At 51.3% G+C, this 27829-nt stretch overlaps 1 protein-coding gene across 1 annotated transcript; it reads left to right on the top strand.

The window, feature by feature from the left end:
- pprc1 (PPARG related coactivator 1) lies at positions 1-27294 on the top strand. The gene is made up of 14 exons (XM_078565306.1): positions 1-124; positions 9903-10064; positions 10542-10697; positions 12597-14471; positions 14883-15792; positions 16828-16881; positions 17275-17308; positions 17565-17626; positions 17978-18761; positions 23435-23584; positions 23996-24098; positions 24802-24923; positions 25277-25428; positions 26954-27294. Exons 1-14 carry the CDS (start codon positions 29-31, stop codon positions 27055-27057), a joined length of 4764 nt encoding a protein of 1587 aa, XP_078421432.1. The 5' UTR covers positions 1-28; the 3' UTR covers positions 27058-27294.
- The last annotated feature ends 535 nt before the right edge of the window (positions 27295-27829 follow it).

The raw sequence follows: 27829 nt of genomic DNA, 5'->3' as shown, positions 1-27829 counted from the left end.
GTCAGTGAGGCCGGGTCGGCGACTGCAGATGGAGACGCCATGGGCTGCGGGAGCCTGGAGCCGGCGGCTGAGGGAAGCCGACCACCGAGGCACCGAGTTCAGCAGGCTCGAGTCCGGCTCAGAGGTGAGCAAGAGCCGCCCTGGGGTCTGGGTCTGGCCGGGGGAAAGGTCCCGGCCCCGGCCTCCCGCCTGGGAACCGGCTCCAGGAGCCGGCGTGTGACACGTGTGCGGCCGGGGGCCGTGGTCCGGGGGCTGGGCGAGGCCGGGGTCCAGGGGGAGCGGGCTGGTCTGTGAGGCCGTTATCGGTGTGGGATGTGGGGTGGGGGGGGGGGGAGTGCCGGGGAGCCGGAGAGCCGGAGAGCCGGAGTTGGGCTTTAGCCCGCGGCCGACACATGACTCCCGGGGGGCGGCCTTCTCGAGCGGGGCATGAGGGTGAGCCCGGCGCCGGTACCGGGTGCAGGAAACTACCCACCTCCCCCCCGGCCGCGGCCTCCATCCCTATCGTCACCCCACCACCCTCCCGGCCTGGGCGGGAAGCGGCACCGCGAAGGCTGAGGCCATTCAGCCCATGCTGTCCATACTAGCTCTCAGCCAGTCGCAACCCTCACTCTGTGAATGTCTTCTCTTCAAATGTGCCCAATTCCACCTCAACATAATATTGCAAAGAGATGTGAGGAGAGAGCGAGAGGAGGACCCCGAGCCGAGCAGTCAGCAGCACCCAGAGGATCCAGCATCTAGTCTATACTCAAGTAGCAGTGAGGGTAAAATAAAAGGAAGGGTCCAAGTTCTATTTAGCTAACATGTCTGGGGAGCTCAATCCTGTGATTTGCACATCCTGCGCTATGTGGGAAATCCTAGTCGCTCCTGGTGGTCTGGATGACCATGTGTGCAGGAGGTGCCCCCAACTGCAGCAACTCAAGCTTTGGGTTTTGGAGTTTCAGCAGCAGCTGGGGGCACTACGGTGCATTCACGAGGCTGAGAGGTTTGTGGATAACATGCTTCAGGACGTGGTCACCCCACAGCTGAAGGAAGTGCAGGCAGAGAGGGAATGGGTGACTGCCAGACATAAGAAAGGATCCAGGCAGCCAGTGAGGGAATTCCACGAATGCATCTCGCTCACAAACCGTTTGGAAAACAGTGAGAGTGATGGTTTCTCTGTGGAGGCTGACCAGAGCTGAGGCCATGGCACTGTGGCTGGTCCAGCTGCTCAGGAGGGGGAGGAAGAAGTGTGGAAGACCAATAGTGATAGGGGATTCATTAGTGATGGGAGTAGACAGGCGCTTCTGCGACCGTAGACGTGACTCAATGATGGTATGTTGCCTCCCGGGTGCTGGGGCCAAGGATGTTACGGAACGGCTGCAGGGCATTCTGAAGAGGGAGGGTGAATAGCCAGAGGCCGTGGTCCATGTTGGGACCAGTGACAACGGAAGAAAGAGAAATGAGGTCCTGCAAGCAGATTTTAGGGAGTTAGGTAGGAAACTGGAAAGCAGGACTTAAAAGGTAGTAATCTCAGGATTACTCTCAGTGCCATACAGTAGTGAGTATAGGAACAGAAGGATAGAACAGATGCATTTGTGGCTGGAGAGATGGTGCAAGAGGGAGGGTTTAGAGTCCTGGGACATTTTGGGGGGGGGGCGTGGTTGGGACCTGTGCAAGTTGGACGGTTTGAATCTGAACAAGAATGGGACCAACGCCCTCGCGGGGAGGTTTGCTAATGCTATTGGGGCGGATTTAAGCTAAATTGGCAGGGGGATGGGATCCGGAAAAGTAGTTCAGAGGGGAGAGAAGCTGTGATGGAATTAGAAGTTAAACGCTAGCGAGTGAGTCTGCAAGGCAGAGGAAACATAGGCTAGATAAGGAAGAAGTGAATTTAGCAAGGCTAAATGGAATATATTTTAATACAAGGAGCCTGAGGAATAAGACAGATGAGCTGAGGGCACAGATAGGCACATGGGAGTATGATAGCTATGACCGAGACTTTGCTAAAAGGGCAGGAATGGCAGCTCAGCATTCCTGGTTATAGGGTATTCAGATGAGGTAGAGAGGGAGGTTGAAGAGGGGGGTCGCAATATTGATCAAGGAATCAATTATACAGTGAGGAGAGATGATATCTTGGAAGGGTCATCAAATGAGGCCATATGGGTCGAAGTAAAAAAACACAAAAGGGGCTAACACACAGTTGGGTGTGTACTATAGGCCCCTAAACAGTCAGGGAGAGGTAGAGGATCAAATATGTAATCAAATTTCAGAGAAGTGTAAGAATGATAGGGCAGTAATAGTAGGGGATTTTAACTACCCAAATATTAACTGGGATAAAAGCAAAGAACTGCGGATGCTGGAAATCCAAAACAAAAACAAAAATACCTGGAAATACTCAGCAGGTCTGGCAGCATCAGTGGAGAAGAGCACAGTTGACGTTTCGAGTCCTCATCACCCTTCAACAGAACTAAGTAAAAATAGGAAAGGGGTGAAATATAAGCTGGTTTAAGGGGGTGGCGGGGGGGTGGGGGGACAAGAAGAGCTTGGTAAAGGGCCAGTGATAGGTGGAGATAACCAAAAGATGTCACAGACAAAAGGACAAAGAGGTGTTGATGGTGGTGATATTATCTAAAGGAATGTGCTAATTAAGGGTAGAAAGCAGGACAAACAAGATACAGATAGCCCTAGTGGGGGTGGGGTGAAGGAATCTAAAAAGGCTAAAAGGTAGAGATAAAACAATGGATGGAAATACATTTAAAAATAATGGAAATAGGTGGGAAAAGAAAATCTGTATACATTATTGGAAAAAACAAAAAGAAGGGGGAAAATCGGAAAGGGGGTGGGGATGGAGGAGAGAGTTCATGATCTAAAATTGTTGAACTCAATATTCAGTCCCGAAGGCTAGTGCCTAGTCGGAAGATGAGGTGCTGTTCCTCCAGTTTGCGTTGAGCTTCACTGGAGTAATGCAGCAAGCCAAGGACGTACATGTGGGCATGAGAGCAGGGTGGAGTGTTGAAATGGCAAGCGATAGGGAGGTCTGGGTAATGCTTGCGGACAAACCAAAGGTGTTCTGCAAAGCGGTCACCCAGTCTGCGTTTGGTCCCTCCAATGTAGAGGAAACCACATTGGGAGCAACGAATGCAGTAGACTAAGTTGAGGGAAGTATAAGTGAAATGCTGCTTCACTTGAAAAGAGTCCTTGGACGGAGAGGAGAGGGGAAGTGATGGGGCAGGTGTTGCATCTTCTGCAGTTGCATGGGAAGGTGCCGTGGGAGGGGGTTGAGGAGTAGGGGGTGATGGAGGAGTGGACCAGGGTGTCACAGAGGGAACGATCCCTACGGAATGCCGCCGAGGGGGTGAAGGGAAGATGTGTTTGGTGGTGGCATCATGCTGGAGTTGGCGGAAATGGCGGAGGATGATCCTTTGAATGTGGAGGCTGGTGGGGTGATAAGTGAGGACAAGGGGGACCCTATCATGTTTCTGGGAGGGAGGAGAAGGTGTGAGGGCGGATGCACGGGAGATGGGCCGTACACGGTTGAGGGCCCTGTCAACCACCGTGGGTAGAAAACCTCAGTTAAGGAAGAAGCAGGACATGTCAGAAGAACTGTTTTTGAAAGTGGCATCATCAGAACAGATGCAACGGAGGCGAAGGAACTGAGAGAATGGGATGGAGTCCTTACAGGAAGCGGGGTGTGAGGAGCTGTAGTCGAGGTAGCTGTGGGAGTCAGTAGGCTTGTAATGGATATTGGTGGACAGTCTATCACCAGAAATTGAGACAGAGAGGTCAAGGAAGGGAAGTGTCAGAGATGGACCATGTGAAAATGATGGAGGGGTGGAAATTGGAAGCAAAATTAATAAATTTTTCCAGGTCCCGACGAGAGCATGAAGCAGCACCGAAGTAATCATCGATGTACCGGAGAAAGAGTTGTGGGAGGGGGCCGGAGTAGGACTGGAACAAGGAATGTGCCACATACCCCATGAAGAGACAGGCATAGCTGGGGCCCATGCGGGTACCCATAGCCACACCTTTTATTTGGAGGAAGTGAGAGGAGTTAAAGGAGAAATTGTTCAGTGCGAGAACAAGTTCAGCCAGACAGAGGAGAGTAGTGGTGGATGGGGATTGTTCGGGGCTCTGTTCGAGGAAGAAGCGGAGAGCCACCAGACCATCCTGGTGGGGAATGGAGGTGTTAGAGGGATTGGATGTCCATGGTGAAGAGGAGGCGGTTGGGGCCAGGGAACTGGAAATTGTTGATGTGATGTAGGGTGTCAGAATCACGGATGTAGATGGGAAGGGATCTGCCCCACGGAACTCATTTCTCGCTATCTTGACTCCCTTCTCTCTCCCCTTGTCCAGTCCCTTCCCACCTACATCCGTGATTCCTCTGACACCCTACATCACATCAACAATTTCCAGTTCCCTGGCCCCAACCGCCTCCTCTTCACCATGGATGTCCGATCCCTCTACACCTCCATCCCCCACCGGGATGGTCTGGTGGCTCTCTGCTTCTTCCTCGAACAGAGGCCCGAACAATCCCCATCCACCACTACTCTCCTCCGTCTGGCTGAACTTGTTCTCACACTGAACAATTTCTCCTTAAACTCCTCTTACTTCCTCCAAATAAAAGGTGTGGCTATGGGTACCCGCATGGGCCCCATCTATGCCTGTCTCTTTATGGGGTATGTGGAACATTCCTTGTTCCAGTCCTACTCCGGCCCCCTCCCACAACTCTTTCTCCGGTACATCGATGATTACTTCGGTGCTGCTTCATGCTCTCGTGGGGACCTGGAAAAGTTTATTCATTTTGCTTCCAATTTCCACCCCTCCATCATTTTCACATGGTCCATCTCTGACACTTCCCTTCCCTTCCTTGACCTCTCTGTCTCAATTTCTGGTGGTAGACTGTCCACCAATATCCATTACAAGCCTACCAACTCCCACAGCTACATCGACTAAAGCTCCTCACACCCCGCTTCCTGTAAGGACTCCATCCCATTCTCTTAGTTCCTTCGCCTCCGTCGCATCTGTTCTGATGATGCCACTTTCAAAAACAGTTCCTCTGACATGTCCTCCTTCCTTAACCGAGGTTTTCCATCCACGGTGGATGACAGGGCCCTCAACTGTGTCCAGCCCATCTCCCGCGCATCCGCCCTCACACCTTCTTCCTCCCAGAAACATGATAGGGTTCCCCTTGTCCTCACTTATCACCCCACCAGCCTCCGCATTCAAAGGATCATCCTCCACCAACTCCAGCATGATGCCACCACCAAACACATCTTCCCTTCACCCCCTCGGCGGCATTCCGTAGGGATCGTTCCCTCCGTGACACCCTGGTCCACTCCTCCATCACCCCCTACTCCTCAACCCCCTCCCACGGCACCTTCCCATGCAACCGCAGAAGATGCAACACCTGCCCCTTCACTTGCCCTCTCCTCTCCGTCCAAGGGCCTAAACACTCTTTTCAAGTGAAGCAGCATTTTACTTGTACTTCCCTCAACTTAGTCTACTGCATTCGTTGCTCCCAATGCGGTTTCCTCTACATTGGAGAGACCAAACGCAGACTGGGTGACCGCTTTGCAGAACACCTTCGGTTTGTCCGCAAGCATTACCCAGACCTCCCTATCGCTTGCCATTTCAGCACTCCACCCTGCTCTCATGCCCACATGTACGTTCTTGGCTTGCTGCATTACTCCAGTGAAGCTCAACGCAAACTGGAGGAACAGCACCTCATCTTCCGACTAGGCACTTTACAGCCTTCGGGACTGAATATTGAGTTCAACAATTTTAGATCATGAACTCTCTCCTCCAACCCCACCCCCTATCCGATTTTCCTCCTTTTTGTTTTTTCCAATAATGTATATAGATTTTCTTTTCCCACCTATTTCCATTATTTTTAAATGTATTTCCATCCATTGTTTTATCTCTACCTTTTAGCCTTTTTCGATTCCTTCACTTCACCCCACCCCACCCCCACTAGGGCTATCTGTACCTTGCTCGTCCTGCTTTCTACCCTTAAATAGCACATTCCTTTCGATAATATCACCACCTTCAACACCTCTTTGTCCTTCTGGTTATCTCCACCTATCACTGGCCCTTTACCTAGCTCTTCTCGTCCCAACCCCCCCCCCCCCCCCCCCCCCCCAACCCTTAAACCAGCTTATATTTCACCCCTTTCCTATTTTTACTTAATTCTGTTGAAGGGTCATGAGGACTCGAAACGTCAACTCTACTCTTCTCCACTGATGCTGCCAAACCTGCTGAGTTTTTCCAGATGTTTTTATTAACTGGGATAGTTTTAGTGTGCAAGGTAGGGAGGGAGCAAAATTCTTAAGTTGCATCCAGGAGAACTTTTTTAGCCAGTACGTAGAAAGCCCAATAAGGGAGGGGGAAGTTTTGGACCTAATATTTGGAAATGAGCCCGGGCAGGTGGAAGGCGTATCAGTAGGGGAGCATTTTGGAGATACTGACCATATCTCAGTTAGGTTTAGGATAGTTATGGAAAAGGGTAACATTGGGCTGGGAATAAAAGTTCTAAACTGGGGAGAGGCTAATTGTACTAAGATGAGATACGATTTGGCCCAAGTGGACTGGGAGCAGCTACTTGTGGATAAAACTGTGTCAGAGCTGTGGGAGGCATTCAAGGAGGAAATAGCGAGAGTACAGGGCAAATATATTCCAGGAAAGATAAAGGTGTTGGGGGGCAAGACTGGAGAACCCTGGATGTCAAGGGACATAAAGTTTAGGATTAAGAAAAAAAGAGAAGCTTATGGCAGATACTGAGGGCTCAATACAGCAGAGTCCCTAAAGGAGTATAAAAGTGCAGGGCGGAATTTCAAAAGGAAGTTAGCAAAGTTAAGAGTGCAAGAGAAAGCATTGGTGGGTAGAATGGAGGAAAACCCAAAGGGGCTTTTTAAATATATAAAGAGCAAAAGAATAACTAAGGAGAGAGAGTAGGGCCAATTAGAGACCATAGAAGTAGTGTGTGTGTGGACCTGGAAGATGTGGGTACAGTCCTCAAGGAATACTTTGCCTCAGTCTTCACAATGGAAAGGGACGATGCAGGTATAGACATCAGGGTAGAGGACTGTGAAATATTAGAGGAAATAAACATAGAGAGAGGAGGTATAAGCGGGTCTAGCGGCCTTAGAAGTGGATAAATCCGCAGGCCCGGATGAGATGTATCTCAGGCTGTTGAGGGAGGCAAGGGAAGAGATATCAGGGGCCCTGGCAGTAACTTTCAAACCCTCTCTGGCCACAGGTGAGGTGCCAGAGGACTGGAGGACTGCTAGCATTGCCCCATTATTTAAAAAGGGAGGAAGGGCTAGACCAGGAAATTACAGGCCAGTCAGTCTAACCTAGGTGCTGGTGAAGTGACTGGAAAGAATTCTGAGGGACAGAATATATCTGCACTTGGAGAGACGCCGATTAATCAGGGGCAGTCGGCATGGATTTGTTAAAGGAAGGTTGTATTTGACAAATTTGAATGAATGTTTTGAGGTAACCAGGAGAATTGATGAGGGTAATGCATTTACTTTAGCAAGGCTTTTGATAAGGTCCCTCGTGGCAGACTGGCCAAGAAAGTAAGAGCCCATGGGATCCAAGGCAAAGTGGCATGTTAGATCCAAAATTGGCCGAGAGGCAAGAAGCAGAGGGTGATGGTGGAGTGATGATTCCAGTGGGGTTCTGCAGGGCTCGGTGCTGGGGCCCTTGCTGTTTGTGGTGTACATAAATGATTTGGACTTAAATGTAGGGGGTATGGTCAAGAGGTTCATGGATTACTCAAAAATTGGTCGGGTGGTAAATAGTGAGGAAAATAGCTGTAAACTGCAAGGGGATACCAGTGGACTGGTCAGGTGGGCAGGGCAGTGGCAAATGGAATTCAACCCGGAGAAGTGTGAGGTAATGCACTGGGGAGGGTTAACAAGGCAAGGGATTACACTGTGAGTAGTAGGACCCTGGAAAGTACTGAAGATCTGAGGGGCCTTGGTCTCCATAGATCCCTGAAGGTAGCAGGGCAGATAGTTAAGGTGGTTAAGAAGGCATATAGGATACTTGCCTTTATTAGCCGAGGCATAGAATACAAGAGCAGGGAGGTTATGCTGGAGCTGTAAGATGCTGGTTAGGCCACAACTGGACTACTGTGTGCAATTCTGGCCAGCACATTATAGGAAGGATTTGATTGCACTGGAGAGGTTGTAGAGGAGATTTACCAGGATGCTGCCTGGGCTGGAGGCTGTGAGCTATGAGGAAAGATTGGATAGGCTGGGATTGTTTTCCTTGGAGCAGCGAAGGTTGAGAGAGGACCTGATAGAGGTGTATAAGATTATGAGGGGCATAGATAGGGTGGATAGGAAGGCACTTTTCCCATTAGTCAAGGGGTCAGTAACCAGGGGACATAGATTTAAGGTAAGAGGTAGAAGGCTAAGTGGGGAGTTGAGAAATTTTTTCACCCAGAGGGTTTGGGACTCTGGAACTCACTGCCTTAAAGGGTGGTTGAGTCAGAATCTCTCGTAACATTTAAGAAGTATTTAATGTTCATTTGCGCTGCCGTAGCCTCCAGGGCTATGGGCCAAGGGCCGGAAAATGGGATTAGCATTGTCAGATCTTTGTTGACCGGCACGGACACGATGAGTCGATTAGCCTCGTCTGCGCTGTAAACATCTATGAGATGAAGTGAATGGACAAAACTTTGACAAATGAATTTCAACGTGACTTTATGAATGGTGAAAAGCTAGAAACAGTGTGGAATTGCAAAGAAACTTGGCAGTCTGGTACATAGATCATTAAAATGTCATGAACAAGGTCCACAAAATAATCAAAAGGCTAATGGAATGCTGGCCTTTGTAGCTAAAGGAGGTAGGAGTCATTTTTTTGGTTATGCAAAGCCGAAGTGGCACTCCATCCACAAACATTCACTCCCTCCATCACCGACACACAGTAGCAACAGTGTGTACCATCTACAAGATGCACTACAGGAATTCACCAAGGCTCCTTCAACAGCACCTTCCAAACCCATGACCACTACCATCTCGAAGGGCAAGGGCAGCAGATAAATGCACCCCCCCCTGGAAGTTCCCCTCCAAGTCACTCACCATCCTGACTTGGAAATATATCACTATTCCTTCAATGTTCACTGTTACTGGGTCAAAATCCTGGAACTCCCTTCCTAAGAGCACTGTGGGTGTACCTACACCACATGGACTGCAATGGTTCAAGAAGGCAGCTCACCACCACCTTCTCAAGGGCAACTAGGGGTGGGCAATAAATGCTGACCCAGTCAGTGAAGCCTGCATCCCGTGAATGAATTTTTAAAAAAGTTAGACTGCACCTGGAGCATTGTGAGCAGTTCTGGGATGGATATATTGGCCTTGGAGTGATTTATCAGAATGAAACTTGGACTCCAAGGGTTAAATTACAAGAAGAGATTACACAAACTAGGGTTGCATTCCCTCGAATTTAGAAGTTTATTTGATTGAAATTTTCAAGGTATTAAGGAAGAAAGGGTAGATATACTGTTTTCGCTGATCAAGGTATCTAGGATGAGGGGGCAAAATGGTTTCTTCCTGAACGTATCTTGCGTCTCAAACTCACTCCCACTCCCAAATGCCTACCTGTCAGGTTTCACCCCTGCTCCCAAGGAGCAGTTATAGAACTGACTGGTGACATTGGAGCTCAGAAACCATCCGATGTAAAATGTCAAAAAAGCTGGTGACATAGATAAGTCAGTGAGTGAGAAATAAAGTAGGAATTGAGCTGTGTTGCCTGGGTTTTGAGGGGAGGATTGTCTGATTTCAGGTTTAGTAGCAGGCGCCTAGAGTTTGCTTCATACGAAATCTTGGTCTGTTCCTAGAGGATTGTGAGAACACACCTATCGATTCACCTGTCTGTCCATTCTCACGGCTCTTCATTCTTTGCAATTGTTTTAGGGTGACAATCTGCAGGATTGTCATTCATCTTCCAGCCTCCCTTACCTCACCATCGCAGGACTGGAGACCACAGATCCAGAGACTGGAGGGATTTTGGGAAGTTTTTCCAGCTATATTGATCAGTCCATAATCTCCATTATTGAGGATACATCACAAACAGAGGTGGGTTAAAAGTCGTGTTTGCGCTGATGCATCTTCGTGCTGTGGGGTATGAGCTGACCCTGTGCCTGTTAATGGCAAACTAACTCCCATGTCAGTGCATTCTCCGTCAGGTATGGCTTTGCTAAGAATGTCCTGGATTCTCAGTGTTGTGGTGACACTGTTTGTGGCATTTCAAATCCCAACACCCCTCTAGGCATCAGAGGGAGCTCTTTCCCCTCTGACACTCAAACCAACCTGCCCCCTCTCTGGGTACCCCTGGGTGCTGACAGGTTGAGACACTGATATGGGTCAAATGCATCCTCTCTCTTGCTGGTCTAAGCAGTCGACCCCCTGGTTGAGGGAATTCCGATGTGTTGAGATTATCTGTTTCTTTGCGGTTTTACTCCTCGCTTACATCAATCTTGTATTCACACTGCTCGTTCTGACTCTCGCTGGGTGAGCAGTTCTTGTCTCATATTGACACTTATCTATTTCCAGATTAAACCACACCTGGATGAGGAGAATGAGGCAACACTGTTGACGGCCCTGACTGAGATACTGGACACCTTCGATGATGAAAATGCCTCACCCTTCGATTCAATTCCTGACTCTGAGATATTTGCCTTACCAAAGGGTGAGCTGGGGTGCTCTCTGGTAAGTGGGGACAAGGGTGCTATCTGGTGTAAGGGATGGGAGGGCAGGGAATGGCTGGGCAGTGCGATGGTGGAAGTGACTGAGTGCTGTGCTGGGGGGCGGGGGGGAATGGCTGGGCGCTGCGTGGGGGTGGAAATGGCTGGGCAGTGTGATGGGGTGAGTGGCTGAGTGCTGTGTCGGGGCGCAGCTGGGCAGTGGGGTGGGGGGAGCGGCTGGGCGGTGGGAGGGGGGGAGCGGCTGGGCGGTGGGAGGGGGAGCGGCTGGGCGGTGGGAGCGGCTGGGCGGTGGGAGGGGGGAGCGGCTGGGCGGTGGGAGCGGCTGGGCGGTGGGAGGGGCTGGGTGGTGGGAGGGGGGGTAGTGGCTGGGCGGTGGGAGGGGGAAGCGGTGGGAGCGGCTGGGCGGTGGGAGGGAGAGCGGCTGGGCGGTGGGAGGGGAGAGCGGCTGGGCGGTGGGAGCGGCTGGGAGGGGGGAAGCGGCTGGGAGGGATGAGGCGGCTGGGCGGTGGGAGGGAGGAGCAGCTGGGAGGGGGGAGCGGCTGGGCGGTGGGAGGGGGAAGCGGCTGGGGGGAGTGAGTAGCTGGGCGGTGGGAGGGGGAAGCGGCTGGGAGGGGGGAGCGGCCGGGCGGTGGGAGGGGGGGGAGCGGCCGGGCGGTGGGAGGGGGGGGAGCGGCCGGGCGGTGGGAGGGGGGGGAGCGGGTGGGAGGGGGGGAGCGGCCGGGCGGTGGGAGGGGGGGGAGCGGCCGGGCGGTGGGAGGGGGGGGAGCGGCCGGGCGGTGGGAGGGGGGGGAGCGGCCGGGCGGTGGGAGGGGGGGGAGCGGCCGGGCGGTGGGAGGGGGGGGAGCGGCCGGGCGGTGGGAGGGGGGGGAGTGGCCGGGCGGTGGGAGGGGGGGTCGGTGGGAGGGGGGGAGCGGCTGGGCGGTGTGAGGATGCTCTCAGTTGTGAAGAATTTCTGGTTAATATTAGGATGGTACAGAGGAAGTGAAAGTGAACATGTTCATTCAGCCTCTCAAAGCTGATCAGTTATATCACGGCTGATCCGTGTCAATTTTACCTGTTTTTGCTCCGTATCTCCTGATGCCCTTACCAATGGAAATTTATTAGCACAAAAACAAAATACTGCTATTGCTGAAATCTGAAATAAAAACAAAAAGCGCTGGAAAAACTCAGCATTCTGCTAATATCTGTGGAGGGAGCTAACCTTTCGCCAGACCAAAATGCATTAATCTGTCTTGAAAGCTCCAGTTGACTGGTGGCATCCTCAATGTTTTGGGGCAAGAGTGTCCCAGATTTCCACCCCACTCTTTGTAGAAAAAGGGCCTTGAGACTTCACTTCCAAATGTCTCATTTTAATATTGTGTCACCTGGTTTTGGATTCCTTGTCAGAGAGGATAGTTTTTCTGTATTTATCCTATTGAATCCTCAACTCATTTTAAACACGTTAATTAGATCACCACTCAACCTTCTAAACTGAAGGGAATACAAATACCATTGTGCAACCTGTAAGTATAATGTAAATCCCATAGTGCATAGGTATAAAAGATCATCAGAAAGGTTAATGGAATGTTGGCCTTTATCTCAAGGGACTGGAACACAAAGGGGAGGAAGTGATTCTGTAATTATACAGATGCTTGTTCAGACCCCCTCTGGGTAACTCTGTTCAGTTCTAGGCTTCACACCTCTGAAAGGATATATTGGCAATGGAGTGGGTACAGCACTACTTGCCATTCCAGCAGTTCACTGACTGGCTCAGATACACCCAAATCATTGTATGTTTCGACAGTTCCAGTCCCGCCATTTACAAATATCCCAATTTGGTTGTGGTGAATAAGTGACTCTTGTATTCAGCTGTCTTGCGTGCTCACTCTTTTTCGTGCTCTCTCACGCTCTTGTTCCCTCGTAGGTTGGGCACCAGTCGTATGCCTTGCTTCCGGATTCGGGAAAGGAACCTTGTGGGCACTTGATCCCAGCTGCTGTCAAGGGTTCGAGTGCCCTGTGGCGATCAGAGAAGCCGGTGAACAGAAGCTTTGGAGAGGAGATTTTGCAGCAACGTAGCGATGGCGAAGAGGAGGAGGAGGAGGAAGAAGATCTGATCAGTAATGGTCAGGGTGTATCAGAGTCAGGCAGTGAACTGCTGCACTTGCAAGCAGTTGAACAGCTCAATACAGCTGGGTTGGAGAGCAATGTAACACTTGTAATTGGGCCGAATTTGCCATGTGGTTACAATGTTGAGCATGCTTCACTGTCTGACCTGGTCAAGTATATTCAGCCTTACTGTTTGCCCAATGGGGTCTTATGCCTGGAGACAAGCACAGACTCAGCAGGCAGTACGATCGAACTAGAAGTTCAGGTGGTCCAGGAGGGGGAGCTGGCAGACCTGGAGCTACCAATGGTGCTGTGCGAGAATGGTGAATGCCTGATGGAAGCAAAAGGTGAGAGTGGCAAGGGGCGGGATGCTGAAGAGTCCATGCTGGCCAACGACCCTGGCCCAGAGAACCTGCCACAAACCTCAAAGCAACAAGAAGCCTTGCCTGCCCCCTCAGTGCATCAGGAGGATCCCCCAGCAGTCACCTTAAGGAGGAGAGGGCGGCCGAGAAAAACAGCAAAACCCACCGAGACCCCAGTTATTGGAGTCCAGCAGAACATCGCTGAAACACCTCGTACACGCTCGAGCCTCCAGACACGGCTTCAAGCAGCAGAGAACAAGAAGAAATCCTCCACTGAGGCTCAGCCACTGCTGGCACACCAGAAACAGGGACAAATGGCTGTTACTTTACAAGAATCGAGAATTTTAGCCCCGCAGATGCAAGAGGTGGAACTGGGCGTGAGGAGAATCCAAACCAGAGGGAGAGCTGCTGCCAGGAGAGAGAGTAGGCAGGGGGCGACAGGCATCAATGTTGGACAGGGCCCAAGAAAACCATCATCATCTGAGACCCGGTCTACACTGAGCGGCTGGAGCTTTTCCCAGGCAGAGGGAGAGGCAATGGAGCCGCATCCTGGGTCTGGAGGAACTGGTGCGAAACAGACCATACACCCTGAGCAACCACTGGGCAATGAGCCCTCCCCCATGCCCCGGGCCGCCGAGCCCGCACCGACGCCCCGGGCCGCCGAGCCCGCACCGACGCCCCGGGCCGCCGAGCCCGCACCGACGCCCCGGGCCGCCGAGCCCGCACCGACGCCCCGGGCCGCCGAGCCCGCACCGACGCCCCGGGCCGCCGAGCCCGCACCGACGCCCCGGGCCGCCGAGCCCGCACCGACGCCCCGGGCCGCCGAGCCCGCACCGACGCCCCGGGCCGCCGAGCCCGCACCGACGCCCCGGGCCGCCGAGCCCGCACCGACGCCCCGGGCCGCCGAGCCCGCACCGACGCCCCGGGCCGCCGAGCCCACCCCAATTCCGCCATTTCCTGTCTGTAACACATCGTCTCCCACAGTCCTCGAAATCACCAGCAATGAACCCAAACTGCGACCAATCAGCCTTGAGCAGTATCGATTACGACTCCAGCAGCGGAAACAAGACGGTGTCCTCTCTGCACATGAGAAGCCACGGATCAGCCTTGACCCTGGCTGCAAGAATGCTTGGCCCGTTGTCCCCATTCAGTCCATCGTCCATGGGGAGCTCAGCATTCTGCCATTGGAAACCACTGGGCACGTGGTCAACAAACAGTCTAAGAGGCATAATGGACAGCCTTTGGCCCCACTCACCCAGACTCTGGCCCCTCCCACCCAGACTCTGGCCCCTCCCACCCAGACTCTGGCCCCTCCCACCCAGACTCTGGCCCCTCCCACCCAGACTCTGGCCCCTCCCACCCAGACTCTGGCCCCTCCCACCCAGACTCTGGCCCCTCCCACCCAGACTCTGGCCCCTCCCACCCAGACTCTGGCCCCTCCCACCCAGACTCTGGCCCCTCCCACCCAGACTCTGGCCCCTCCCACCCAGACTCTGGCCCCTCCCACCCAGACTCTGGCCCCTCCCACCCAGACTCTGGCCCCTCCCACCCAGACTCTGGCCCCTCCCACCCAGACTCTGGCCCCTCCCACCCAGACTCTGGCCCCTCCCACCCAGACTCTGGCCCCTCCCACCCAGACTCTGGCCCCTCCCACCCAGACTCTGGCCCCTCCCACCCAGACTCTGGCCCCTCCCACCCAGACTCTGGCCCCTCCCACCCAGACTCTGGCCCCTCCCACCCAGACTCTGGCCCCGGCCTCACCTGAAATACTGGCCCCTCCCACCCAGACTCTGGCCCCGGCCTCACCTGAAATACTGGCCCCTCCCACCCAGACTCTGGCCCCGGCCTCACCTGAAATACTGGCCCCTCCCACCCAGACTCTGGCCCCGGCCTCACCTGAAATACTGGCCCCTCCCACCCAGACTCTGGCCCCGGCCTCACCTGAAATACTGACCCCTCCCACCCAGACTCTGGCCCCGGCCTCACCTGAAATACTGACCCCTCCCACCCAGACTCTGGCCCCGGCCTCACCTGAAATACTGACCCCTCCCACCCAGACTCTGGCCCCGGCCTCACCTGAAATACTGACCCCTCCCACCCAAACTCTGGCCCCGGCCTCACCTGAAATACTGACCCTGCCCACTCTGACCCCACCTGCCCAGTCCCCACCGTGCCGTGTCACCCAAGAACAACCATGTGAGTTTCAGTACAGGACAAAGCAGAAAGTGGCAATCTCTCCAACGCTCCAAAAGGGCCTGAACCCCCTGGCCAAGACCCAGATCCCAGCCCTACAGCCTCAGCCAGTCCAGGCCACATCAGTCCAGACACCCTTTGTGCAACCTACAGCAGCCCTCAGCCCACCAACTCTGATCCAGGTAGCTCCAGAGTGTCCCTCAGCAATTCCTGCAGTCTCAGCCCAGCTGGTTGCAGTCGGGATGTGCAGTGCTGCCATAGAGGAGGACGTTCCAAATCCGCAGAATGATTTGCTGTCAGCGGAATCTGTCCAGACGTCCAAAGTGCAGACCCTGCCAGTCAAATCTGCTCCAGTGCAGCAGCTTCAATCATCCAGTGCAACCCTAGAAGAGGAAAAGGCCGATCAGGGCACACTGAGCTCCTCCGTGGAGGAGAGCAGGGCAAAGGACATCGCCAAAGGTATGTAAATAGCAGCTGACAGGTCGAGGGCGGGTGCACAGTTTGCAAATGTATGAGGAGGGTGTATTCCAATAAATCGTGACCAGTGTTTGTCTTGGGATGTCCTGCTCTGGTCTGAGTGACTGAGATGTGAAACCCCCAAGGTGTGTCTTCTACCTTGGCTCTGGTCTGCAGGCATTGCCTTGGCCTCTTTTTACCAGGCTCTTTCTCCACTAATAGTTATCCTTAACACTGCCATAGCCAACCGCTACTCAACTGCAGGCATTACAGTTGGGCCTACTGGGCACTAGGTGTGCATTCACACTTTTATCAAGGGCGTTTGACAATGATCAAGAGCAGATCCCCTGTCATGGGGCAATTAGACTGCGCTACCTCAGGTCAGCAAACGGTGTGATCAGTAACTGACTCCTGGGGTATCCAGTCTGTTGGCCCTGTAGATAAAAGGTGGATATCGATAACCTCCAGCTCAATGCAGCCTGAGAAAAACCATCCTTTGGTATGTTTAATCTCTTAACCCGCTGCCGCAAATTTAACTGCAAGCCCAATAACAGCATTGCCACTCTCTCTGGTCCAGGAGAGTATTGCCAAGGCCCTGTCTCCATATGTAATTACAGAGTTTTCACAAATTATGCACTTCACAGTAATAATTATTCACACTAATTATACATTCTATGTTGATGACAGTAACACACTGACACTGCCAGATATAGTCACATTCAGGGCTGGAAATTCCAGCTGATGTTTGAAATCGGAGAGAGGGAACTCCGTGTAGAAATCACCAGTTTGCAGTGTTGATTGGAGGGGGTGGTGGGGGAGGCGTACTGACACTGGCCGAAACCCCTGTTTCCTGCCCTGTTGGTGCTCACTAACCAAAAGTTTCCAGTTGTTTGGGTTTGAGGATTTTATGGGGAGGCTGGTCATGGGGGGAGCAGGTGTATTGGGGGCAGGAACAGCGATATAGGTCCATAAGTGGGGGTGGGTACACTGGCTGTTTGTGTTCAGTCACTGATGGTTTCTCTTCCCCACTCCCGCCAGGTATCGAGGCGGCCGATCTGATGAGTTTGTTGGAACAGTTTGAAGTCAACGAGGGTGAGGAGAGTTTCACTGTGGTGCAGTGGGCGAGCTGTGGGCGGTGGGTTGGGCTGCGAGTGGCAGGAGGGCAACAAGCAGTGGGTGGGGCAGTGCAGACAATGGGGTGGCGGTCGGGCAGCATGGCAGCGGTTGCGGTGGTAGGTGGGCAGCGAGCAGTGGGTGGGGTGGTAGGTGGGCAGTGGGTGGGGTAACAGGCGGCAGCGAACAGTGGGTGGGGTGGGGTGGTGGACAGTGACTGGGGTGGCAATTGGGAAGCGAGCAGTGGCTGGGGTAGCGGACAGTGGGCGAGGCTGGGCATGATTGGTGGCTTGGAGCTGTGCGCGGAGTCAGAGACTGCGATTGGCTGCTGTTTCCTGACTGATTTTTTTTTCCCCCCCCCCCACTTTTCAGTGACAGAGGAGCCACCCCCTGGAAACAGCAGTGGGTGAGTACAATCTAACCTCAAAGAATCAGCCTGTCCTTCCTTCAATGTCTGTCCTAAGAGGAGTGCTGCACGTCCTGGTGCTGAGGGAGGACAAGTGTCTCTGGGTTTATGGGTGGGAGGAGGGAAGCAGGAGAGCATGTGTGCTCCTGTGTTTGAGTAGGTGGGGGATAGGAAGAAGACTAGTGTACATGTAACTCCAGGTTGTGGGGGATGATTCTCTCTATTGGCAATTCCCTGAACTGTGTTGTGTTTTCAGGTCGGAGGAGGAGAGGAAACAATTTGATCACTTATTTGGGGCGGAATTGGCAAGTACTGCAGGTGAGTCTCCAAACCACCCGGCAGAGAAATGGGGTGAAGGTGGGACAAGTTGGCAAGTTCTGGATTGGTGATGGGGGGGCGCTGTTGGTGGGGCTTGGGAAGGTTGGTGGGGGGCATTTTGGGGTGTGTGCGGTGCTTGGTGTGAATGTGGGTGGGGGTTGGGGTGTGTGGTCGGGCCAGGGGGTGGGTGGGTGGGGGTTGGGGGCCAGGGGTTGGGGCGTGTGGGCGGGCGGTGGACTGAGAATGCCAGGTGCTGATTTTCCCTTCAAGCTTTCGTTGTGTCTGTAATCCTGAGCAGAAAGCGGTTTTTTGAATTGTCCACTTTTTATGATGATCTGTGTCTCTTGACAGGTTTGACACCTCCAGCAACCCCACCTCACCAGATTTGGAAATCACTCCCCGCAGCAGTATTTCTGGGGAAGCGGAAGTTTCAGGGATCAGCTGAGCCTTCCCCAGGCTCTCAGTTTAGGACTGTGAAGCTCATTGAACCGAAACCTCTGCCACAGAATAACCGGTCGAAGTGTTTGAGCAGTGAGAGTCTGCAGCCTGCCGCCAAGACATCGCTCACTGCCTCCTTCGGCTTTGGGGATCATGTATATTGTTTACCCAGATTTAGCAGCCAGTCATCATCACACAACATCTGTCTGCCAGTCGTGGCCCAGCCAGATGTTGCCTGCCGCTGGAACGTTAAGCACCAAGCAAGTATTACCATTAAACCCATTACCTCGTGGAATCGTCAATGTTGGAGCCCCACTCACCGGGTCCTGACAGCTGAAGAGCAGCAAGCGTCTGATCCTGGCAGTGATGGGAACACAACAGATTCCCAGGAAACAACGCAGGAAGACCGGGTGTCCTCTAGCACTCTTCCTACTGGAACTACGAGCGTGGAACCTGATAGCTGCTCGCAGGACGGAAGGAACGTTGGATGTGACACCACCCTGGGGCACAAGGGAGGCAGTTGTGCAACGCTATCTCCCTGTAGGAATGGAGAGACCGAGGGGGACAAACCCTTCGATTCTCCCCATCGTTGTTCAAGGACTCGGACCTCCACACGCTACAGACGACAGCGATATCCCAGCTCCTCCAGCTCCACGTCCCGGTCCAGATCCCATTCCCCTGTACAGAAGAGGAGACGGTAAGATTTAAATGAAAGCTCTTCAGTTGAACAAGCTTCTACAGGTGTCGATACATTTGTGATTTAATCTCTGGATCGACCAATCCAGCCTGAACCCTGTCAAATTATTGAAAGGGATCCAGGTACACAGATCATGAAAATGTCATGAGCAGGTTCAAAAAAATACTCAAAAAGGCTACTGGAATGCTGGCCTTAAATCTACAGACGAGAATCCAAGGGGGTAGAGGTCATGCTTCAGCTATGCAAAGCTCTGGTTAGACCACACCTGAAGTAAGATCATAAATAGGAGTTGGCCATTCAGCTCTTTGAGCCTTCCCCGCCACTCGATAAGATGTCCCCATAACTCTTGACCCAGCCAATAACCCAGCCTTCACTGCTCTCTGGGGTGGAAGATTCCAAAGATTAACGACCCTCTGAATGAAGAAATTTCTCATCTCCGTCATAAATGGAGACCCTAATTTTTAAATTGTGGCCCCTAGTTCTAGATTCCCCCACAAGGGGAAACATCCTCTCAGCATCTACCCTGTCAAGCCCGCTTAGAATCTTTTTATTTTTCAACAAAATCACCTCTCATTCTAAACTCCGAGTACAGGCCCAACTTGCTTCTTGGCAACCACAAATCTTTGCAGCATTGTTCATCTTTTCTTTCAATTTGATACCATCCTTAACTTCCTTACTCAGCCACAGACAGTGCATCCTTCTCAGTGTCATCTTTTCTCAATGGAACATATCTTTAAGAATGATAAAGTATCTCCTTAAATGCCTGCCACTGCTCTCTACTGTCTTTCTTTTTAACCTATTTTCCCAGTCCACTGTAACCAACTGTCTTCCTACCTTTGTAATTGCCTTTATTTAAATCTAAGACACTCGTTTCAGACCCAAATTTCTCACCTTCAAACTGAATGTGAAATTCTGTCATGTTTACTATGAGATCATTAATTAATCCTGCCTCATTGCACAGTATCAGGTCTAAAATGGCCTGTTCCCTGGTTGCTTCCAGAAGGTATTGTTCTAAGAAACTGTCCCAAATGTTCTATGAACTCACCCTCAAGGTTACCTCTGCCAATTTGATTTGTCCAATCTATATAAAGATGAAAATTGCCCACTATCATTGCAGTACCTTTCCTACAAGCCTCCATTATTTCTTGACTTATGCACTGTTCTACAGTGTGGCTACTGTCAGAAGGCCTATAAACTACTCCCACCAGTGTCGTCTTTCCTTTGCTATTTCTTATCTCTACCCAAACTGATTCTGCATCTTGATCCTCCGAATCAAGATTGTTTCTCAGCACCATACTGATCTCATCCTTTATTAACAGAGCTACCCCACCTCCTTTCCCTTCTTGTCCTTCCGAAATGTCAAATATCCTTGAATATTCAGGTCCCGTCTTGGTCACTTTGCAACCATGTCTCTAATGGCTATCATACAATACTTGTTTATTTTTATTTGTTCTATCAGTTCATTCATCATGGTACCAATAGTGTGCATTCAGCTAAAGAACCTTTAATTCTGTCTTTTTAGCATTTTTACCTGCTCTGACGCTATTTGCTGGTGTGCTGTTACGTTTGTACTCTGTCCCTTTCTGTGCGCTCTGTCCATTTCTGTCACACTCTGGTCATCATTATCCACATTGTTGCTCTGCACTATTGCCTTGTCCTTTCATTTTAACTTTCCAAATCTCCCCTTGCGTGAACTTTCTCCCCTGCCCTCTATTTAGTTTAAAGCCCCCTCTACTGCCATAGTTATCAGTTGCCAGAACACTCGTCCCAGCATGATTCCGGTGTAGACCGTTCCACTGGTACAGTTCCCACTTTCCCCAGTACTGGTGTCAGTGCCCCATGAAACAAAACCCATTTCTCCCACACCAATCTTTGAGTCACACATTCAACTCCCTAATCTTAATTTCCCTATTCCAATTTGCTTGTGGCTCATGTAGTAATCCAGAGATTATCACCTTTGTGATTCTGCTTTTTAATTTTTTTCCCTAGCTGCTCATAATCCCTGTGCAGACCCTCTTTCTTGGTTCTACCTATGTTGTTAGTACCACATGGACCATGACAATTGGATCCTCCCCCTCCCACTGCAAGTTCCTCTCCAGTCCAGATGCCCCAAACCTTGGCACCAGGCAGGCAACACAGCTTTCGGGACCCTCACTCTCAGCTGCAAAGAACTGTATCTATCCCCCTAACTATACTGTCACTTACTATTACATTCCTTTTCATTCTCCCAACTTGAATGGCTCCCTGCACTACGGTGCCATGGTCTGTTTGCTCATTCTCCCTGCAGTCCCTGCTCTCATTCACACAAGTTGGAAGAATCTTGAAGCTGTTGGCCAATGTAGGGCTGAGGCTCCTCCATTTCTGCCTCCTGGATTCCCATACCTGCCTCTCTTACAGTCACACCCTCCTCCCTTGACCACAGACCAAATCTGAAGTAGCTAGCCTAAGGGGTTTGACTGGCTCCTGGAACAAAGTGTCCAAGTAACTTTCCCCTTCCCTAATGCATTGCAGTATCAGAAACTCAGGCTCCAGCGCATCAACATGGAGCTGAAATTCCTGGAGCTATAGACATGTACTGCAGATGTGGTTGCCGTGGACCCCAATGGTGTCCTGCAGACCACACATGCTACAGCTGCAACGCATCACCTGCCCTGCCATATTTATTGTATATAATTTAACTACTTAGCTTTCAAGTTTAGCAATATCACTCAACTATTGTCTGTAGTTATACCAAGCAGCTTAACTGGTTAATCTATAAATTTAATTCAATACTTATATCTCTCCAGTGCTGGTTTAAGCTACTGCCTGCCTTTAGAGGGATAAAGTCTTAAAAACTCGCCAAACAATCACCTATTTGCTCACCTAATTAAAGCTTTAACGCTCACCAGATTCTGGAGGCTGAAGAAAAATAAAAAGCAGCAACTCCTTCCCCCTCTGCACAGAATTCCCACATGCACTAAATTTCCAAGCTAGTACTTATGCCTCGTTGCACTCAGGCCTTATCACACCCTGTGCTTTCGCGTACTATGAGCAGCTCTGGGCAGCACCCCTTAGGAAGGATATATTGACCTTGGAGGGAGTGCAGCGTAGATTTATCAGAATTATTCCTGGACTCCATGGGCTAAACTACAAGGAGAGATTAAACAAACGAGGGTTGTGTTGCCTGGTACAAAAGCAAAACACTGCAGATGCTGGAAATGTGGGAAGTGTCATACGGACTTGAAATGTTAACTCTGTTTCTCTGTAGATGCTGCCAGACCTGCTGAGCTTTTCCACAATTTTCTGTTTTTATTTTGTATTCCCTGGTGACCTGTTAGAAATGTTCACGGTATTAAGGAAAACAGTTGGGGAGATAGAAACTATCACCCTGATTGGTGGGGTCTAGGACCCGCAACATAGTCTAGAAATTCGAGCCAGACCTTTCAGGAGTGAAATTAGAAAACATTTGTGTACACAGAGTGGTAAAAGTTTGGAACTCTTTCCCCCAAATGGCAATTGATACTAAATCAATTGTTAATTTGAGGAGATTGATAGATTTTTGTTACCCAGCCTTATTAAGGGATATGAGGCAAAGGTGGGTATTTAGAGTTAGGTCACATAAGCCATGGTCTCACTGAATGGGGCTAGATGACCTCGTCCTGTTCCTAGCCCCTCCAGTGGCCACTGGTTGAAACCTTTGAAGCCGCAGCCCCTGCCCTTCTCTCTTCCCCGTCCCCCCCTCACCACCAAACTGTGTTAAAGAGCCAGCCCACAATCACTGTCCCCACCTTTCAATCACAGTAAAGGGCTAGCGTCAGTATAGAAGCAACAACTGGTCAATAAAGTTGACAAGGGAGGGCACCAAGCAAAAATTGTCTTGAATATTTCTTACTGAACGATAGAAAAAGAGTGTGCTCTGTAAGTTTTAACAGCGGCGACCAATCCTGAGCTCTGTAGATGTCGTGAGCTGGTGGAGGATGTTCTGAGACCAGCTGATGTGGCTCAACCTCATGGGGGTGCAGTGATGGTTAGAACAAAATCACCCCACGGGCCTTGGCCAAGTAAATGGCAAGGGCTGGAAACGCAGTGTGAAATACAGTCTCACCCGCCACCTTCCTCTGGTCAATCTGTGCTGCATCCCCTCCAAGGCAAATATATCGCTCATGCAGTGCAGTGCTCCAGGTGTGACCACGATGTTCCCTGCAAAGACCAGCACCTGCACCTAAATTCAGTGTGAATCTATGAGCACATGGACCAGACTGACACTTCCACGTTTCCTACATTACAACGGCAATTACACTTCAAAACAACTTCATTACCTGGAAAGCAGTTTGGCTCATCATGAGGTTGTGAAACTTTTGGATGACTGTAAGCCTTTGCAGCCAATTTAAGAAACTTGTCCAGGGAGTAATGAAGGAAGCCTCATGGTCCAGTTCAATATTAACCCACTGACAACAGGAAAAGTTTTTGGAAAAGCTGCTTTTTATAAAGAGAGCTGGTTACATTGGATGCGGCAAGAAAACAGAACCTAGAAACATCAGCCTCCTTTTGCTTTGGCTAGACCACAATGGATTCAGTCCCCACTCTGCCTTGGGTGCCATTTAATGCTGTCTGGTCACAGGGACGGTTTCTGGGAGGGGAGGTGAGGGAATGAGTTAATGTTTGGCCATTAACCCCTTTCTTTTTGGGAACAGATACTGCAGGAGGCGATCCCGTCATTCCCGACACAGTTCACGATCAGATTCCAGATCCAGCTCATGTTCCAAATCGTGTTCTAGATCCAATTCAAGATCTGACTCTGGATCCAGATCCAGATCCTCGCGAAGGCGCAGTGTTCGAATGAGGTGATGAGTCACTTACGCTGGGTATGGGGTTTGTGGGGGGAGCCTTCGCAGGGGGCATTTCCCAGGGCGAGCATGCAGGTGGTGGGGTGGGGGGCGGTGATATTGTGTGGGGTGGAGGTTATGGGACAGGGTTATTCCCACGGGTGGGCGTCAGTGTGGGGGGTTGGGTGCCTCCCTGGGGCTGGTGTGCAGGGTGGGGCTTATCCCATAGGGCAAGTGGGAGTGTAAGGTTTCCTGGTGGGGATTCCTGCACTAGATTTATGGAGAGGGTATTTTCTGGGTGTGAGTGGACCTATCGGGTTTACCTGGGTCTGGGGTAGCTCTGGGACAGTGGGGGTCTGCGTTTTGTTCTGGCTGCACTGGCTCTCCTGTCCTGTTGTGGGTGAATTTTAACAGTTGCTGTTCTTCTAGCTATTTCACAGATGCTTATGATTCATACACTGAAGAACCGAGAAATCAATATTCAAGACAAGAAGCTCGTGCACAGAAGAGTAACCGGAGGGAGCTCGCTATAGTAAGTACAGCACAACGTCCCACTGTTGCTCCAACAGCTTCGCTCAGATTCGGCCAGCAAGACCAGTGCCTCCCGCTCTGTGGGACATGACCCCTGACCCCAGGATCCGCCGCTCTGTGGGACACTGGACATGACCCCCAGGATCCCCCGCTCTGGGGGGCATGGCCCCTGACCCCAGGATCCCCCGCTCTGTGGGGCATGACCCCTGACCCCAGGATCCCCCGCTCTGTGGGACATGACCCCTGACCCCAGGATCCTGTGCTCTGTGGGACATGACCCCTGACCCCAGGAGCTCCTGCTCTTTGGGACATGACCCCTGACACCAGGATCCCGCGCTCTGTGGGACATGACCCCTGACCCCAGGATCCCCCGCTCTGTGGGGCATGACCCCTGACCCCAGGATCCCCCGCTCTGTGGGACATGACCCCTGACCCCAGGATCCCCCGCTCTGTGGGACATATCCCTGACCCCAGGATCCTGTGCTCTGTGGGACATGACCCCTGACCCCAGGATCCCCTGCTCTATGGGACATGACCCCTGACCCCATGATTCCTGACTGCAGAGTACAAACCCATAGCTTTTTCCTCTTTGCTTTCCCCAACTAACTGGGCACTGATGAGTGTAGGTTTCAGTAGTTTGCGCCACAGTGATTCTGAGCCAAGGGGCAAGATTTCCAGTCACATCCAGATCTATTTTTAAACAGGAGGAACGGCGGGTTGTTTATGTGGGGAAAATCCGGAACGGAATGATGCGTGAGGAACTGAGGAGACGATTTGAGGTGTTTGGAGAAATTGAGGATTGCAACATTTATTTCAGAAATGAAGGGTAAGATCAGAACCTGTTGGGTGTTGGTCAGGGAGAGCTGCGCTTGCTCTTCCCCTCGCGGCCATGTTGAACAATACCTTGAGCATTTTTTTAACATCTTTGTGAGGGCCTTGGAAACCTCACAGTCGGCATTTGTGGGCTGACTCTGTAAAACAGCACCAGCTTTCTGTATGACCATGCCCGCCTTCTCCGGTGCTTTCCCCTAGTATATGCAGTTTGCGATTGTTCTCTCTGCTGTTTTGTTAAAAATTTTGTTCAACCTCGTCTCGCAGTCAGAGTTTTAGCAACAAGTCAAGAATTTCTATTCAGTCTGGTTCTTTGAATCTTTTCTAACTGGAGGTGATTTCTTTCAGAGATAACTACGGGTTTGTCACATACCGTTACACGTGTGATGCCTTTGCTGCTATTGAGAATGGCCAGACGTTACGCAAGCCTGATGAGTTGCCCTTTGACCTCTGTTTTGGTGGCCGGCGACAGTTTTGTAAAACCAATTATGCAGATCTAGGTGAGTTCAGGAAAATGCAAACAGAAATTTTAACCATCAGTTTTATGATCCTACCTCCCCCATCCCACCACAACCGGGCATCCTCTAGTAACTGGAGTTGCCTCAATTCACTCCTTCCCGGGGAGTCTCATTGATCTGGGGGGAGTTGTGGGAGGGCAGGGTGTGGAGATCACTCCTCTTACGGACTTGACTATCCAGCACTGGAGTTGAATCTGGGGATACTCCTCACTCTACTGGGGTGAGTGCTGCTGGCCAGGTTAGCATTTATTGGCCATCACTAATTGCCTTTGAGAAGGTGGTGGTGAGCTGCCTTCTTGAATAACTGCAGTCCATGTGGTGTAGGTACACCCACAGTGCTGTTAGGAAGTGAGTTCCAGGATTTTGACCCAGTGAAGGTGAAGGGACAGCAATATATTTCCAAGTCAGGATGGTGAGTAACTTGGAGGGGAACTTCCAATTGGTGGTGTTCCCATCTATCTTCTACCCTTGTCCTTCTAGATGGTAGTGGTCGTGGGTTTGGAAGGTGCTGTCGAAGGAGCCTTGGTGAGTTGCTGCAGTGCATCTTGTAGATTATACACACTGCTGCTACTGTGCGTTGGTGGTGGAGGGAGTGAATGTTTGTGGATGTGGGGCCAATCAAGCGGGCTGCTTTGTCCTGGATGTCAAGCTTCTTGTGTTGTTGTAGCTGAACTCATCCAGGCAAGTGGAGTGTATTCCATCACACTCCTGACTTGTGCCTTGTAGATGGTGGACAGGCTTTGGGGAGTCAGGAGGTGAGTTACTCGTCACAGGATTCCCAGCCTCTGACCTGCTCTTGCCCCGCAGTATTTATATGGCTGGTCCAGTTCAGTTTCTGGTCAATGGAACCTCCAAGATGTTGATGGTGAGGGATTCAGCGATGGTAATGTCATTGAACATCAAGGAGCAATGGTTAGATTCTCTCTTGTTGGAGATGGTCATTGCCTGGCACTTGTGTGGCATGAATATTACTTGCCATTTATCAACCCAAGCCTGAATGCTATCCAGGTCTTGCTGTATGTGGACACAGACTGCTTCGGTAATGAAGAGTTGTGAGTGGTGCAATTATGAGTGAACATCCCCACTTCTGACCTTATGATGGAAGAGCAAGGTCACTGATGAAGCAGCTGAAGATAGTTGGGCAGAGGACACTATCCTGAGGAACTCCTGCAGTGATGTCCTGGAGCCAAGATGACTGACCTCCAACAACCACAACCATCTTCCTTTGTGCTAGGTATGACTCCAGCCAGGAGAGTTTTCCCCGATTTCCATTGACTTCAGTTTTGCTAGGGCTCCTTGATGCCACACTCGGCCAAATGCTGCCTTGATGTCAAGGGCAGTTACTCTCACCTCACCTCTGGAGTTCAGCTCTTTTGTCCATGTTTAAACCAAGGCTGTAATGGGGTCGGGAGCTGAGTAGCCCTGGAGGAATGCAGGGTTACTTCTCACCATAATGCGGCTGATCCTGATGATATTTCAAAGAGTAATTGGAGAATTTTTTTTTCAGATTCCAGTCATGCGGACTTCAATTCTTATTCAACCAAAAGCAAGTTTGACTCTTTAGACTTTGACACTTTACTACAACAGGCCAAACGGAGTCTTCGGAGGTGACAGCAGCGACAGTGGAGGAGGGGAAGGAGTGTGGGGAGGGGCGAGTCCGAGGGGACTGCGTGTCTCCTGTTTACATGCTGCTACTGGATCAGATTAAGATTTATATAAACTCTGGGCAGGTGTGTGAATGACAGACTACAAGTGGTAACTTGCATTTCTTGACCAACTGTGTGAAGCTGTGTACACCTTCAGAGTGAAAAAAGCCTCTTTTAAAAAATCTAATAAAATATCACAAATACTAAATGCTGCTGCTCATCATTTCAAAGCATCATATGTGGGGTAGGAGAGGGAGACTCTGGGGGAACAGTTTGAGGGAAAGAGAGTGAGGGGGGGGTGGGAGAGAGACAAGCACTGTGAGGTGAGGGAGGCAAACAGTCAGTCCCACGAACTTAGCCCATGTGTTTCTCCAGCTCTGTCTTCTGTTCTCACAAAGTTGGCACTTTTCTTGCTTCCTTGTCCCAGACCACTGGTGACGCAGTGATATAGGATGATACAACATACAAGGGAACGGCATTGTGACTGATTTGGGTGCAGTAGACAAGGAAAGGCTGTTCCAGTAGCTGAGGGTACAAGGACTAGGGGACATAGATTTAAGGTTTTTGGTGAGAGATGCAGGGGGGATGTGAGAGTGAGTGGCCGAGACCTGGAGCTCGCTACCTCTGAGGGCGGTGAAAGCAGAGATGATCAATAATTTCAAAAGGGAATAGGATTGGCATTTGAGATAAATTTGCAGGGCTACAGGGATAGAACTGGGGAGTGGGAATGACTGGGT

Source organism: Cetorhinus maximus, chromosome 20, assembly GCF_964194155.1.
Source record: "Cetorhinus maximus chromosome 20, sCetMax3.hap1.1, whole genome shotgun sequence".
Lineage (NCBI taxonomy): Eukaryota > Metazoa > Chordata > Chondrichthyes > Lamniformes > Cetorhinidae > Cetorhinus > Cetorhinus maximus.
This window is presented reverse-complemented; position numbering and strand designations above follow the sequence as displayed.